Source organism: Spodoptera frugiperda, chromosome 17 (assembly GCF_023101765.2).
Source record: "Spodoptera frugiperda isolate SF20-4 chromosome 17, AGI-APGP_CSIRO_Sfru_2.0, whole genome shotgun sequence".
Lineage (NCBI taxonomy): Eukaryota > Metazoa > Arthropoda > Insecta > Lepidoptera > Noctuidae > Spodoptera > Spodoptera frugiperda.
In genome coordinates, this window is record NC_064228.1 from 394,367 (window position 1) to 409,646 (window position 15,280).

Consider the following 15,280-nt stretch of genomic DNA (forward strand, 5'->3'; position numbering starts at 1 on the left):
AGTAATAGGTTTGATACCCAAATGGATCGAAGTGTTTTAAAAGATTAACTACCGTACCGTAGTCATTTAATGGTTACTTAAACCAGTCCTTAGCAATTGTTTTCGATACAAAATCGTTACTAAGGAATTGTTTAAGTTATCATTAAATGTTTGTGAGTGCGGCAGTTAGTCGGAGTTTGTAATTCTTATGTATAGTTTTAATAGAAAATAAATAGATCTGCGTTCCGGCACGCGATAGGTTTTCACACATGCATCCAAAAATCACAAGTATACCTACAGCAGGCTATGGATAACCAATATAAACTGACCGTTGAATGTGTGGAAAGGTCCTACAAAACGAGACCATAATAAATTGGTTTTGTATATCTTGATATGTTGCTGTGTTTAAGTACCTGTTGAGAGTTGAAACCTTGACTTTTAAGTAAAGAAAATATTTGCCAACTGTCTGTCATTTTGTTACTAATTTTCGTACCTATAACGAATGGAATCTAAATAGACATTAAAACCAAAATCTTTATAAATTACACTTTTTATGGTATAAGCCAAGCCGGTAAACGAGCAGACGGATCATCTGATGGTAAGCAATCACTGCCGCCCATGGACACCCGAATCACTAGAGGCGTTACAAGTGTGTTGCCGGTCTTTTGGGGTCAGGAATTTTAGGATTGTTGGGGAATCGCGGATTGGAAAAATTGGGAAGGGGAGTAATTGGGTCTCCGGTAACCTCACTCACACAACGAAACAACTTTGATTATTTTCATTCTTATAAAAAAACGAATTAAATAGTTAATATAAAATAAGTCATAGGTAATAAAAAATATTATAATAATTATGCAATGACCCAAGAACTGTTTTTAAAGGTACCTGAATCAAGTTATTATTAGGTCATGAAGACCAAGAATAACACAGGAAGTTGTTTATTTTATTTATTTACTTATAAAAAACATGGTTCACTTACAATGAGCTTAAATGACTAATAATAACTAGGTAATAGGTACACAAAGCCATGACGTTGTTTTTAGAATATTTGTTCTGTTACATAGTTTTATTCATGACAGTGTGCTTTATACGTTATACTAAAGTTATTTATTTTATTTTATCCGACATTTTGGAATTTCCTTCACCATTCTCTTTGGTCTTTTGGTTCACAATCTCTTTCTTCGATCTGTAAATGAATAAAATTGTTAATTTTAGTACTTAGGTATAAATATATCTTATATAAAATATTCCGTGTTGACTTTTTCTGGATATTCAAGAAATTATCCTCTGCAGATTACTGTTGTAACCAGATTGACTGAAGAAATGTTTTTATAAAATAATCTTAATAAGCTTAATGTGCAAAATTACCTCAATCTAGGTAATATTATTTTCATATCATTATATTATTCAACATTAACCAATCCGGAAATCAAACCCAAACAATATCGAATTTTACAACCGATTCTTCAACGGGGATTAACATAAACGACCGGTATTACGTTTAATTTAAATATTTGCGGAATCGAACCCAACACACAAGTTAGTTAACTATACAATCGGTAGTTATTTAAGTAGTTTGGGTCATTGATGAGACGAGGGTCCTAATATCGGCGGCCGGACATTAGGCACGATGACCTCAAATTTAGGGTCTCTTATTATTATTGAGAAATTATATTTTTATCCTAAACACTCATTATTTAAGAAAGTGGTTTATGCCAGTAGCCGGTTTCAGAGAATAGGGGTTTAAAATTGGTGATAATGATTCTTATTTATCAAATAGTTAAGGGATATTTTGTCACAGAGAAAGTGCCAATTACTAAATATTAGGTTCGATTTCAGACACCATTTTTATGAGAAACTTTGACAAGAAACAATACTGTGTTTAAACTAGTAATACAAAATAATATTCTACATAAACATATTTACGCAAACTTATTAAAAACCTCAATTGAAGTACACTTCATGACTTCTTCAAGTTATTCAACATTCAACTTTAACGTCAAACAGGAAAAGAGTTCATATTTGCTTAAACTCGATACTACTAAGTAAACTACACGATGTTATAGAGACTCACCCAGAATTGGTGAATAGGTTGACTATGTTATTCAATGGAGCTTCCACAAACAGCCAGAGGAGAAGGGAGAACACCACCGATATGGCCAGGATACCGAAGCCATGCATACCCTGGAAACAGAAGGAATATCATAGTTTAAAATAAATTAGCTAGTTTTAATAAAGAAGTAACCTGGATCTAACATCAAACTTGGGTGATTTTCCACCAGAGATGTGTTATGCTACGTTATGCATCGGCAGCTTCGAAGAGTGTGAGAGCCATGCTTCGGCACGAATGGGCCGCCTCGACCGGGGCCATGGCCTCAACGCGTATAAGACGGCTCAATCGGAGTGATACCACGGCCTCACCGAAAACCAACGTAAAACAACGCTTTCGTTTTGTGAGTGAGGTTACCGGAGGCCTAATTACAACAACCTTTAAATTTTTAACCCCCAAAAGACCGGCAACGCACTTGTAACGCCTCTGGTGTTTCAAGTGTCCATGGGTAGCGGCAATTGCTTACCATCAGATGACACCGGTAAAATTCGTAGCAGTGTTGGACAATGAACCGTTGCAATTTGCTATAATCAGTCTACTAAGTAAACTGGTTGGTGATCAGTTTACCTAAAAGTGTTTCTCTCCGTCTAATTTTTTAATCGGGTCTTACGACACCCACATGAAGAGTAGCGGTGGTACTCTGCCGTCACTATACGGTTCAGCTTGAGTCTTTTTTCAGTATAGTTTCCGTGGGTAAACTATTAGGTACAAATATTATAGTGTTGATATTAGGTATATGCTTCTGTACCTCAGAGTATATCAAGTCGAACTGCTGGACATTTCTCCTGGAGTATAAGTTCTGCTGCAGGATGATGGAGTGGGTCAGGTAGACCCCGTATGCCAGCCGGCTGAGCACCGCGAACCCATGCCAGCTCGCGATGCCACGTACACTGGCTGAAATGTTCAGTTAAATTAGTGTTATTTAGGTAATGTTATAGAATTATAATTTCTAATTTAGGTACCATATCAAGTACCTTAACGTTATGGTACGTTTTAGGGTAGGCAGAGGTGGTAAGGTAGGGATAAACCTGTATGATTTTATATCACACTAGATAAGTTGTCAGTCCTATAGTATAGAGGCATATTATTTTATGGTAGTAAATAACTTGACTTGGGAATCAATTCAAAGACCCCTTGCTCGTCAGTCGTAAAATTGCAACTATGTACTAGACTTAAAGAAGGTAATCTTACCAATATTATAAATGCGAGTTTGTGAGTTTGTGTGTATGTATGTTTGTTACTCAATCACGTCAAAACGGCTGAAGGAAGTGCGATGAAATTTGTAACTGTGGTAGATTATAGTGTGGAATAACACATGCTATTTTTTTCTACGGAAGGGAACGCGGACAAAGCCACTGGCAGAAACTAGTATTTATCGTTATTACAATAAATAGTAGTTCAGACTGAGTATTTTTGAGAATTATTAATAAACTCAATAAATTCATATAAAATATCAATTACACTTGTAGTAATTAATATGATTAATTAAATCGAAGCACAAATATATTGAAAACGAATTATCATTACGTATAATTTCATTGCGATATAATTGCTACAGGATTTTCGCCCTTATAGTCAAGGTTTTAAGGATTACAATGGGTGATTTTGTCATAAGATTTTGGTCCTTAGGACAACGGTTTTAAGGATGGTTATCCTTTCAAGGTTCATTTGTATTTAGACCTTAAAGAATACACCCACAGGTTGACCTTTTCATAAAACTATAGATGAGCTGGGTCTATATCTATATTTAGGTAAGATTTTGTATTATATCGGTTAGAGAAAAAGCTTTGTAATTTCAATTATCGTCAATGTTGAGTATTTTTATGATTACTTCGTTAATCAGTTGGTCGAATATGCCACTGCTAAACAAGAGATGATTTAGGTTCGATTCCCAATTTGGTCAGAGTCTCTCACCTCTATCTACTCTTTTATCGATAAATCATCATCATTAACAGTCTATAAGAGTCCACTATTGGAATGTGGGCCTCCACTATGAATTTGCTATAATCTCCACGCTTGGAAAATAGATTGGAGATCGTAGTATATAAGGATCATTTTAATCAAAGACACTTAGAACATAGTAGACTCTAAAAACACCAGGGGAAGAGTAGAGACACGAAAGTAAAAGAAAAATGAATGACATTAGGGCTGACAGCTGCAAAATCGACAACTCTACAGTGGACACTTAACTTCAAATTAAAAAGTAAACATACCAACAGGTCCATACTCGATGACTGCAATAGTGGTGCAGGTGGCTATGGCCCACAGGTTCCTGCTGTAGGCGGCGTATAGGGCGGAACTGAGGTGGTGGTACTGCAAGCCGACGTAGGACAGTGGGTGTGTCGCCACTATGTAGGCTGTTACACACGCTAATGTGAATAGCAGGAGGGATAGTTTCTGGAAAAAAAACAAATAAACTCAATCCCCAAATCCCCAAAATTTAAATCCCTTACCCTCAAAAGAAAGGCCGGTAACGCATTTGTAACTATTCTGGTGTTTCTGGTGCCTATGGGTGGCGGTGATTGCTTACCATGCTCTGTTGTCGGCCGATGCCACTTACCATGCCCTTTTACCGGTCGTTGCTATAAAAATATGTTGAACGGCTTTACGAGGTAACTTGACCAGTTTCAAGCCACGCGTGGAGCCTATAACTATGAGCAGTATACGCAATGACCTTAAGCGTCATGTAACGTGAACTAGCTGATCAAGTTGGCGAATTTAATAATATTTCACAATAGTTTACATATTGGAAAAGTAAAAGTTTTCTCAAAATTATTACGACTCTTAACATTGACTGTTTATTGGAAATTGAACTCAAACTTACCAATAGTAAAGTATTTCAATACACATTCATACTTCATTTACAGTATCTTAGGTACATATCTACCTACATATTATTATGTCAATGAATTTCATTCTGAAAGTGGATGGATTTTCTTATATCATGCGTAGTTTACCGCTAAAAATAGATACCTAAAGTTTATTATATGGCAAAAATAGATACTTAAAGGCCAAACCATGTTTCATACAATACAAATATACAAGTTTCCGTGAAATTCAGCCAAAAGAGAACCTAAAGATTTATAAATAGATGTTGGTATTTTACTGATGTAGGTATTTCAAGAATATTTTGGGACGTCAAACGTCTTTTACGTAACTTTATTGACATGACAGAGCGTTGTAAATCCGTCAAAATAAGAATGGACATTTTTTTTTTTTGATGGGGTAAAATCATTCAATGACTCTCTCTTGTGTGAAGCGAGTGTCTCATGTCTTGGGTGAAGCGAGAGGGTGTGTCAGACTCTTACTGAATAAAAACCAACCCGTTTCTACTCCTGCTTTTCAAGCTAGAGCCTCGGTAACCCGGTAGGCAGTCCGCAGCTCCGATCTACATTTCTCTTGGATGATTTTTAGAAATACAATATTAAAATAAAATAGAATTATCCCTTCGTATTCTTATTAGGCTTTTTCCTTAGCTTGTAATAAAATAGTCGTATCATATTTTTATGATAACTAAGACGAACGAGACGGTTTTAAGCGTTTCTTAAAATGTCTATAGGCCTTAATACATGGTCTGCATACCTTGGAAATAACATTCCGATAACGTTTAGGTTCGTACTTGGTGATGATGTATCCCATCGCCATCCCCACGAAGTAGGGACCAGCTCTGTTGTGGCTTCTGATGTATGTCTCCACGTAGACATCGTTCTTTCTTATGTCTAACATAGTCCTGGAAGAGATATTTTTAAATCAATATAAACGTAAAGAATACTGGTTTAAAAAAAAACAACGTTGTCCCACACTAGGAGCTACTCCTGTGTCGTGGGTGCGTTTACAAACGTACAAGTTCACATACACGTAACACCCAGGCCCGAAATAACAATTTGTAGATCATACAGAGTTGCTTCATACAGGAATACCACGCCAACCGTCAAGTTAAAGCTTTTCATAGGGTTACTTCAAATTAAATTGCTATAAATTGAGATCTTTAAATTAAGTTAAAATGAGTAAAAAAGAAATAGTCAGAAAAGGTCAGATAAGATTAATATGAGATAGATCTAATAATAAAATGATCACTCATCATCTCAAATATTCTACTTGGTATTCGAGCTTGGTAGAATTCTAAGAAAAAAAACTGGCTTAAGTCTTTTACTGCCAATAGAAAACTGTTGAAGGCAAATCCTCCGCTAACGTCGGTCACCGGTGACCACCACGCCGTACAATGTGTTAATAAAAGTAATTTTCCTCAAAACTTACTCTAAATTATGGTACAGTAGAAAGCCAGGTAGCTTCTTCCAATAAGTGACTACTCCAGGTATCATCACAGCCACCAGTACAGTCAGGACTGCCGTCTTCTTGCCCAGGATCTTGTTCTGGTACAGCAAATACAGCATGGTACCCATGACTGCTAGCTGGTAGTCACATGGGATATACCAGCTTACTATGAGGCACTGGAAATTGAGATAATCTCATTATGGGTGCTTTTCCACTGATACTAAGCTATGTAGCTTTGCGAGGAAGACGCGCAGCTCGAGTATACGATTTAAGTATATGAATCAATAGAAAGGAAGCCATCCATAGCACGCATCTTTCATCGAAGCCAAACGCATTCACAGCAAAGTAGCATAGCACATCCCTGGTGGAAAAGTACCCTAATGTTGTAATTAGTTCTACTATAATTGGAAACATAACGTTAACATCAATCGGAAATCATTATGTCAATTGGCTTAATGAAATTAATTGGAATGTACGGCTTAGAGGCATCGTCTAATCATTATTAAGAGCCTCCTTCATGGTTTGAAACCAGTCGAGTATCCTCGAAAATTTACGTAATTAGGTCGTGTAAATCTAACGTTAATTTAACGTAATTTTCAGGCTATATATACATTACTATTACCAAAAATACACGCTATTAAAACAGATACTTAGAAAATCTAGTTCCAAAATCTACTTACAATATTATCAGAATTAATATAATTATTCAACATCAGCAGGTTGAGCCACCAATTCTCCACACACGCCTGTTGTTCTCTCCCGGCGAACTTCTGCCAAAAAGGTCCCGCCCCAGTGTATATTGCTACTGATGCTACGTAAAATATCACCACTGCATATGAGGCTGTGAGCCTGGAATAAAGTAGAAATATTAGAGATAATTCACCCCCTATTACATGGGACTTATAACACAAATGATGAAAAGTGGGTGTACATTGTATAGCGGCATGAAGAGCCGTATCTAATATGCACCTCTGCCTACCCCTGCGAGGATAAAAGGCCTGAAGTTGCATTATTAGAGATAATATAGGTTTGATAAGGAAGATCCTAAATAATTAGAGAATTGGTAAGAAACTGTAATAGACTACTAAGTGCACTGCATAGCATCCAATATGTAATTAAAAAACACAAGACTAACTGCCACACTTAGAGACTTTTAGTAATTACTTAAACTATTCCTTAGTAACGATTTTGTATCGAAAACAACTTCTAAGGTAACTATTAAATAACTCTGAGTGTGGCAGTATATATGATAGGTATTTGTCACCAAAAGAACTTATGGAACCTTTAGAACAATTGTAATTTTGACTCACCTAAAGTACCGATTGACAAGACCAACCAATGGTTTCTTATTCTTCGCCATGAGGCCCTGGACGAGAAACATCCCTGACAGTATGAGGAAGTTGTCCACCGGCAGGTCTATGTGCTTCACCATGTTCAGGAGAGGATTTTTCGTTTCTAGCATTACCTGAAATATATGATATTATTTTGTTAAATACTTTTTGTAGTTTGGCAAGTTTATCCGAGGCATTCGCATCTTAAAGCATTCGATTTTAGTGTTGTGCTTACGTATTATTTTGGGTTTTTGTTTTGAAAATCATGGTATGAGTTTGAAACTGTGTCTGATGAATGGTAGGTTCCTTCTCCATAACATCAAACTCTAGCATCCTCATCCTCATCATCATCATTACCATAATTATTAGCTACAAGATGTTTATTATCCACTTTTGAACAAATACTAGATGTCCTTTCAATGCCTCATCCATAGCTCAACAGATATCAAACCTCAAAAACATTCTGTATCCAATGTTCAAAAACCCTGCCTTTAAGGGACAAAACGTATGGTCATTCCATTTTTGACTTTGACCTTGATCCTCACTTTACTTACATCATCAAAATGCAGTCCATTACTGATAGGCCCCATGACTTCAAAGAAGGCTGTATGCGTGGTCACAGCCAACGTCACGAGACCCACTTTGAGGAGGTTCAGTATTCCTATGTCGTCATTTGTTTTTCTAGTCAACGCCGACCAGTTGCGTTGCAATGAGAACGCGTATGCTATTGTGTGGAAAGCTGAAAATGGAAAAAAAAGAAATTGTAAGTTTTATTTGTGACACGTGAAACTGCTTAACCCATTTTGAGGAGGTTTTGTGCAGCTATAGATAAGGGCTTATAGATGAGGAGTAAAATTTACTTTTACAATACAATTTATTACATTGAGCAAAATATATGGAAAAATTAAAAACAAACCCGTTTACTTTACCTATAGTAAACGGGTTTGTGGCCAAACGCAGACTTATCAAAGGTAAAAATAAAAACCTGAAACTTTTCTTTAAACCACAATACACTCCTGCCATTAGTTGTCTTTTTAATAAATTGTATTGTAATATTGGCAGACAGACTTTTACATAAATAAGTACTACTAAAACAATATTGATTGTTTTTATAACTCCGAATCCATACATAGTTGAAAAGGCCATTTTCATTTGTGGCATTAAGAGTTTTACTTTCAAAAGAATAGCACAAAGGCTAATATCAGATAATCTGGATTAGATTTCTAAGAACATTATTTAGTTTTCAGCAAATATATGAAAGTTTAATCGTTCTTCAGACTATATAATATTTTGTATGCTATATTATGTAGTATGGATTACTGAAACTTATGTACTGAAGTAATTACTCTCCTGAAACTTACAAGTTTTTGTGTCCGAGCGCTGAATATAATATGTGGATATTACTGAAGTGGCGACCAGTAGTGTTGTTAATGTCCTGAAAAAATGGTCCGTTTCAGTAAATGTTGTACTAATGTGCTTTTGTAATAATTAGATGGTAAATTGTAATGGTTGACGAATTGTTGTTTCGGGTCTGATGTGTATGAACATTTGTGTTTGTTACCGCACCCACGATACCGGAGAAAATTATAATGTGGGGTTACGTTTAAAAAAAAATTCAATAGAGTGTATCAAGCGAGTAGTTTTTCTTGGGAACGATTATTATTTTTCGTATTACTTAGTCATTAAATCCAAGACATCATGTTTCTGTTCAGTATCTTTATAAAATCCACTAAATTTCACCAAAATTCCATTCCAGAAACAGTCATAGCAAAATCAACCTTAATCAACTCACATAAAAGCATAAAATCCAAAACTGTACTCCGTAGTCTTGTCAGCTGCTTCACATGTATCCACAGTGATCCTCGGCACTGATGGAGTCAGAGGGTTGATCTGGTACATAACCCTGAGGATCTTGGAGATGGTGTCAGGCTTGCAAGTGGAAGGTAGGCAGGTTCCCCAGATTACTCTGTTGAGGTTACGGCCGATAGGAGTTCTGGTCTGGAAGAAGTTGAAAATAAGGGAGATAATATTATGAAAATAATCTCAATCATAGCAAGATGTTCACCGCTGAACAAAAGCTTTCCTCTTAGTTCTTCTTAAGTATGTCATAAGCGTATTGCTTCTTCGCGTAAGAAGAAGCCTTTATGCAAATAGTAATGGAACTATTACATACTGTTCATGATAATGTTCATGATAATAATAACATAGACCCTATGTTAAGTACGTGTGTATTTCTCAATAGAAGCACATTTTCATGAAAATTCTTCGAAAGGTATTAGAAGACATTTTTAACTAAACCTATACAACAATGCACACAATGGAATAGATACCTTACAATGAAGTAGTAGAGTACTAATTAGAACGACAATATGCTGTTGATATTGTGTCGTCGTGGACCAATTAAAATTTTAGAATAAGACAATATAAAGCTTGCTCTATCGTGTTTCTTTTGTTTCGTTTTACTTACTGTATTTGTGTCAACAAGGCTGAGCACTTTATTATGATGTTATGAAGGACCAACGTATAAACTAACATTATTATTTACAGCTTTTATATATACGTATCGTCACGCCTTTTTATCCCCGATGGGGTAGGCAGAGGTACACATTAGGACACTGAACAATGTACACCCACTTATCACCATTTGTGTTATAAGTCTCATGTAATAGGAGGTGAGTCTTATGCTATAGGTTTTATTATTTACTTAAATATATTTTTGCGTCCACTTAAACCAAAATGTTTGACTATTAATTAAATGACTACACAGTTGGTGCGGTGGCTGGGCAACCGGCTGCCAATTCCCACACGGATAAACTCTTTGTGTGATCCACAAATTGTTGTTCTGGGTCTGGGTGTCATGTGTATGTGAACTTGTATATTTGTAAAGACACCCACGACACAGGTGATAGTAGCACCTGTTGTTGATACAAAAAAAAAAAAAATACTTACAGCCAAATAAGGTTCTGTAGATCCCAATACATCATGATGCTTCTTTCCATATTCTTTCTCAGTCAGTGTGATGTCAGCTAGACAGTACTGAGTAACTAATCCAGGATCAGCTGCAGTTGTAGGTGCATTTAAACATTGGTCATAGTTTCCTAAGCTGTATTCGGATCCATAGAAAGTACCGACTGGACTGTGCATTGAGTTCCATACTGAAAAATAAATGAATTTAATCTTTACAGGTACAGACATTAAGTCTATTATTACTAAAGATCTTTGTGAGCAGATACTTCTCTACCTTTTTGGGTTAATGCTACAAACTCACTTAATTCATCGCTAGCTTTAATTGGGCAGTATCCTCGGTCAAAAAAATTACAACTTTTCAATACAATAAAATATTCAAAAATAATCACACTCTCATTCAAACATTTGAAGAACTACTTAATTTTCGATTTTTTCTAGTTAAATTTCTAGAAATAAGTCTGCCATTTGACGTAAAAATCTGATGACGTCATAATAGAATATTTCAAACAAAGTTCATAGAAAATATAGTTTTTGACGTTTCGAATTTGACTAGTAGGAAAGTAGCCTATTCTCCTCTTTCATAGATCAAATCTTACGCTGCCTTTCCTTTCTTACCGCTCTCATTTATTTCATCATTTCTTCTCTTTACCTACTTTACCATTAACCCTCTATGTCCCATAACCTTCATCACATCCCTCCACATAAAATAGAATGAACCAAAACTCACCCCAAACTGCCCAAGCAGTATAATTCCTCACATTGTCCAGTATAAATAGTGTTTGCTCAAGACATGGTTGGTCATCATCAGTCCACGCCTGTTCCTTTAGACCACTTATCACTATATCCACTGCAGTAAGACCCTGGGTTTGAGAAGGTTCTGCTAAGATAGGGCCTGGAATATTAAATTTTATACCGTTAATGCTTTGTGACACTTTAAAGACTGTGTAAGGTTGAGTTTGAGACACTTGAATATGGACATGATTCGAGAAATAGGAAAATATTTTGAACACTTTTAGAATAATAGTGTGTATTTTATAATAGAAATGGAGGTTTTTAGAGGCAAGAATACAGTGCTGTTCTGTAGTTATTTCTTACACAAACGGATCACCATGAGGTTTAGATGAAACACTTTTAAATCACCTTGACATAATGTAAAAATTATATGAAATCAACAACGACCAAAAGTACATACTTTTGGTAGAGATTTTTTATTTGCATCGAAGGCCATAAAGACATTAAACCATTTTATTTAAGTAAATAATATTTTTCCATCGAAAAACGTAAAATTGTCCAAAAATACAATTTATTTTAGAAATCACACTCACTTATTAGATACGATAGCAAGACCAGAGCCCACATGATGTCGAACGAGTCTAGGCGCAAATGAATCGTTCTCACAAAGCATACTTAAGTCTTACAAATTGTCGTACTTAACATAATTATAGTTTTTATTGCTAAGCCTTTAGGGTTCAAATTACATTTCTAAATGTCTATCTTACTGTCGTATTTTTCTTTTTTATGATTTGTAATTTTTTTGGACAGAAGGACCAGTAAACTTTTGGACATAGAATTTAGGTTCGATTCCTAAATGGTGAAAAGATTTTTCGATAAAATAATTGTTTGTATAAGTACCCTGTATTTGATGTTAGATTTCATAGTTATTAAGTAAATACTGCCGCTAAGTGAAATATCAAACAATATTTATAATTAATTAACAAGTAAAGCTAATACTAAATAACATGCTACTAAATATGTTATTTATTTAGTTGTAAAGAAACAAATTAATGTCTAAATATAAACTATTAATATACATTACTGAAATATGTACCTAGTTGAAAGGAAATCGTGTTTTAGTAGAACATAATATTTAGAGTGTTTATTTATTTGATTAAATATGTAAATATCTGGTGAATAAATATCAGGTATGATAAAAAAAGTAGAGTAGACAGAACCCCTCATGAATGTGTGTTGATGAAATAAAAATTACTGTTATATAAAACCTTTTTCGTGCGTGTGACACAGAATTTCATATTTAACTTTCTGAAATTTTCCATTTAAGAATTCACCAGAACATACAGTTTTTTTAGAAGTTGCCCCACTCTATGATTTTCTCCTGGGTCGTGGGTTCGTTTACAAAGATACAAGTGCATAATACATATGACAACCAGACCCGAAACATCAATGTGTGGATCACACAAAGAGTAGATCTGTGCAGGAATCGAACCCACTACACTACACGCGGCAGCGGGTTGCAGAGCAACCGCGCCAACCATGCAGTCGAATTATGAAATAAGACAAACATACAAAATATATCTTAATAATCTTTTGTTTTTTAGTCGGTAAATATTGCGTCATACGTATCTACTTATTGTAATTGTTACTTCTTTCATAATATGCAAGTTAAATTCTTTATTTTCACTGAGAGATAAAGCAGCTTGCGTTTTTTAAGCCTCTTTAAACATATTCATATTAATTTATTCGTAATGAAATAAATTAACCTTGACTGTCTTATTAGTTAAAATGATTGCAAATGCAACTGTTTATATTAATTTTTCGATTGAATGGAGGAGGGTTTTAAAAACCTTTCCCCACCATAGGATTTTATCCTGTGTCGTGGGCGCGTTTACAAACATACAAAGTCACGTACACTTGATACCCAGACCTAAAAGAGCAATTTGTAGGTCACACAAAGAATCGAACCCGCTACCCATTATGCAGCAACCGACTGCTCAGCCACAGGGGTAACTGTACAGTCAAGTATTTATAAAATAGCGAACAAACATAATACAACACAAAACAAACTTGATACTTATCTTACATAGCTAAAAATAACTTCATATTATTTGGTCCTCCGATCCGAATTGAGATTCCCAAATTCCCTAAAGAGGAAATGATCACCGAAAAAAGTCATTGATGAGTCTCAGTCTTCGTCACCACAAATCCAAGTTAAAAACTTGTGACGTATTATTTTGAGGTATTCCTCGAAGCGCAACTGTTTTGAAGCGCACCTCTCCAAGCGCACCTATTTTATTCCTCGAAGCGCACCCGTTAGTTGCGCTTCAAGGAATTATTAAAAATATTAATTTTTATTTCCTCGAAGCGCACCTATGTTTTATTTTCGACTAGAGAGGGGATGCTAACTGAAACTATCGATAATAAGATATCGATAATCTGTAGTCTGTAGCGCTATCTATGAGCTAATAAGGTTAAACCTTTAAAAATAGTTTCTTGTCGATGTATGACATCGCAAAATGAAATGTTCCGCTTGAAACCGCCAATCAACGACTTTTATTAGTTATTTTATACAATATTCAAGAACTCTGTACTCGTCGACCATAGATTGTTATTTTTTTTTAATAATGATCCTAATGAGTGGACAAAGACCTCAACCGAAAGTATTAGTAGGGTAGACTGGGGGCCAACGTAACACATTTTGTTTGACGGGCTCTGGTGTTAAATCTATTTGTTTTTTATAAAATTTATTAGTGAATTTAGGGGCACTGGTTATTCATTTAAAGTATTTTTTACTCGTAGTCGACTAATGTAATAAAGGAAACCTAAAAATTGAGTTTTATCGTTAGGAGGGCGATTGTTACAATTGTACCCATCGTGTGGTCAATTGTAACAAAAGATTTTTATGAAATAAAACACAAGTGGGTTAAGTAAGAATACTCGAAGTAATTTTTAATTGCAGTCTTATCAGTTATTAATCAATCTTTAATCACAAAAACAAGATATTTCTTTAATTATTTAAACTGGACACAATTATATTTGAACTAGAAGCACATAGCTATTCTAGCTTTATTCAACAAACAAAAACGATGTTTATTTGACAAATTAATATTAGGAGCCTTACTTTTCGTTTTAAGTTTGGTAATAATTCAGTAACATTTATAAAATACGAAATAAACAACTTTTTTCTGTTTGTATGGTGTTACAATTGTCCACTGTTACAAATATCCCCATCCGCGTAACTCATATTCTTCGGCACAATAAATTATTACGATTAGAAATAAACTAGAACTCTGCTAAAAAGAATTTCATAAAAACACTTTCGCAAGTCTGACAGGTATAATTTGCTTCTTGTGCTGTACACTCCTCGTGTTCCCACATTTTGCACTGAGGGCGCTGTATCCAGATCTCATACGGTCTGCTGGCGCTGTAAGGTTCTATACAAACAAGACAAAACCACTGTTTGGTAGTGTAGGTCTTCGTCAGATTACGCGGGGATTGTGCGGTCCATGGCCCTCTATGGGGCCCCGGTGTGGGCACCAAATTTAAGGCGACGACCAGCTCGCGCGCTGGTTTCATCCCAGAGGGTCATGGCCATTCGGATGATCCGTGGGTACCGCACGATCTCCGGGGAGGCGGCTAACCTCCTTGCCGGATTACCGCCGTGGGATCTGGAGGCGGAAGTTCTCGCGGACGTATATAGGTTACGTGCGGAGGCGCATCGCCGGGGCGAAACTCCGCTGCCGCGTCAGATCAGTGCGTGGCGGGATGAGCTCCGGCGGGATCTCATGGCGGAATGGAAGCAACGACTGTCGCAACCGAGGGCTGGGCTCGCTGTTATAGCAGCGGTAAGTCCCCTCTTTGAGGAGTGGCTAGAGAGGCGTCA

At 35.9% G+C, this 15,280-nt stretch overlaps 2 protein-coding genes across 4 annotated transcripts in view; one reads left to right on the top strand and one right to left on the bottom strand.

The window, feature by feature from the left end:
* LOC118276606 (nephrin) overlaps positions 1-15,280 on the top strand; it is a 284,280-nt gene that overhangs the window by 116,564 nt on the left and 152,436 nt on the right. The window lies entirely within an intron of this gene.
* LOC118276609 (O-acyltransferase like protein-like) lies at positions 914-12,063 on the bottom strand. The gene is made up of 14 exons (XM_035594956.2): positions 11,988-12,063; positions 11,390-11,554; positions 10,645-10,850; positions 9,488-9,693; positions 9,057-9,130; positions 8,250-8,434; positions 7,675-7,829; positions 7,045-7,213; positions 6,347-6,540; positions 5,672-5,819; positions 4,303-4,486; positions 2,838-2,983; positions 2,054-2,163; positions 914-1,165 (listed from the first exon to the last, which is right to left on the bottom strand). The coding sequence occupies exons 1-14, from the start codon at positions 12,019-12,021 to the stop codon at positions 1,087-1,089; spliced, it is 2,055 nt and encodes a 684-aa protein (XP_035450849.2). The 5' UTR covers positions 12,022-12,063; the 3' UTR covers positions 914-1,086.

Coding starts and splice junctions, on each gene's coding strand:
- LOC118276609 (XM_035594956.2), bottom strand. CDS start 12,021: ATGTGGGCTCTGGTCTTGCTATCGTATCTAATAA. Junction 6,541..7,044: donor ATATTAATTCTGATAATATT/GTAAGTAGATTT, acceptor CTCAATTTCCAG/TGCCTCATAGTAAGCTGGTA. Junction 2,164..2,837: donor TCGACTTGATATACTCTGAG/GTACAGAAGCAT, acceptor TTCTGTTTCCAG/GGTATGCATGGCTTCGGTAT.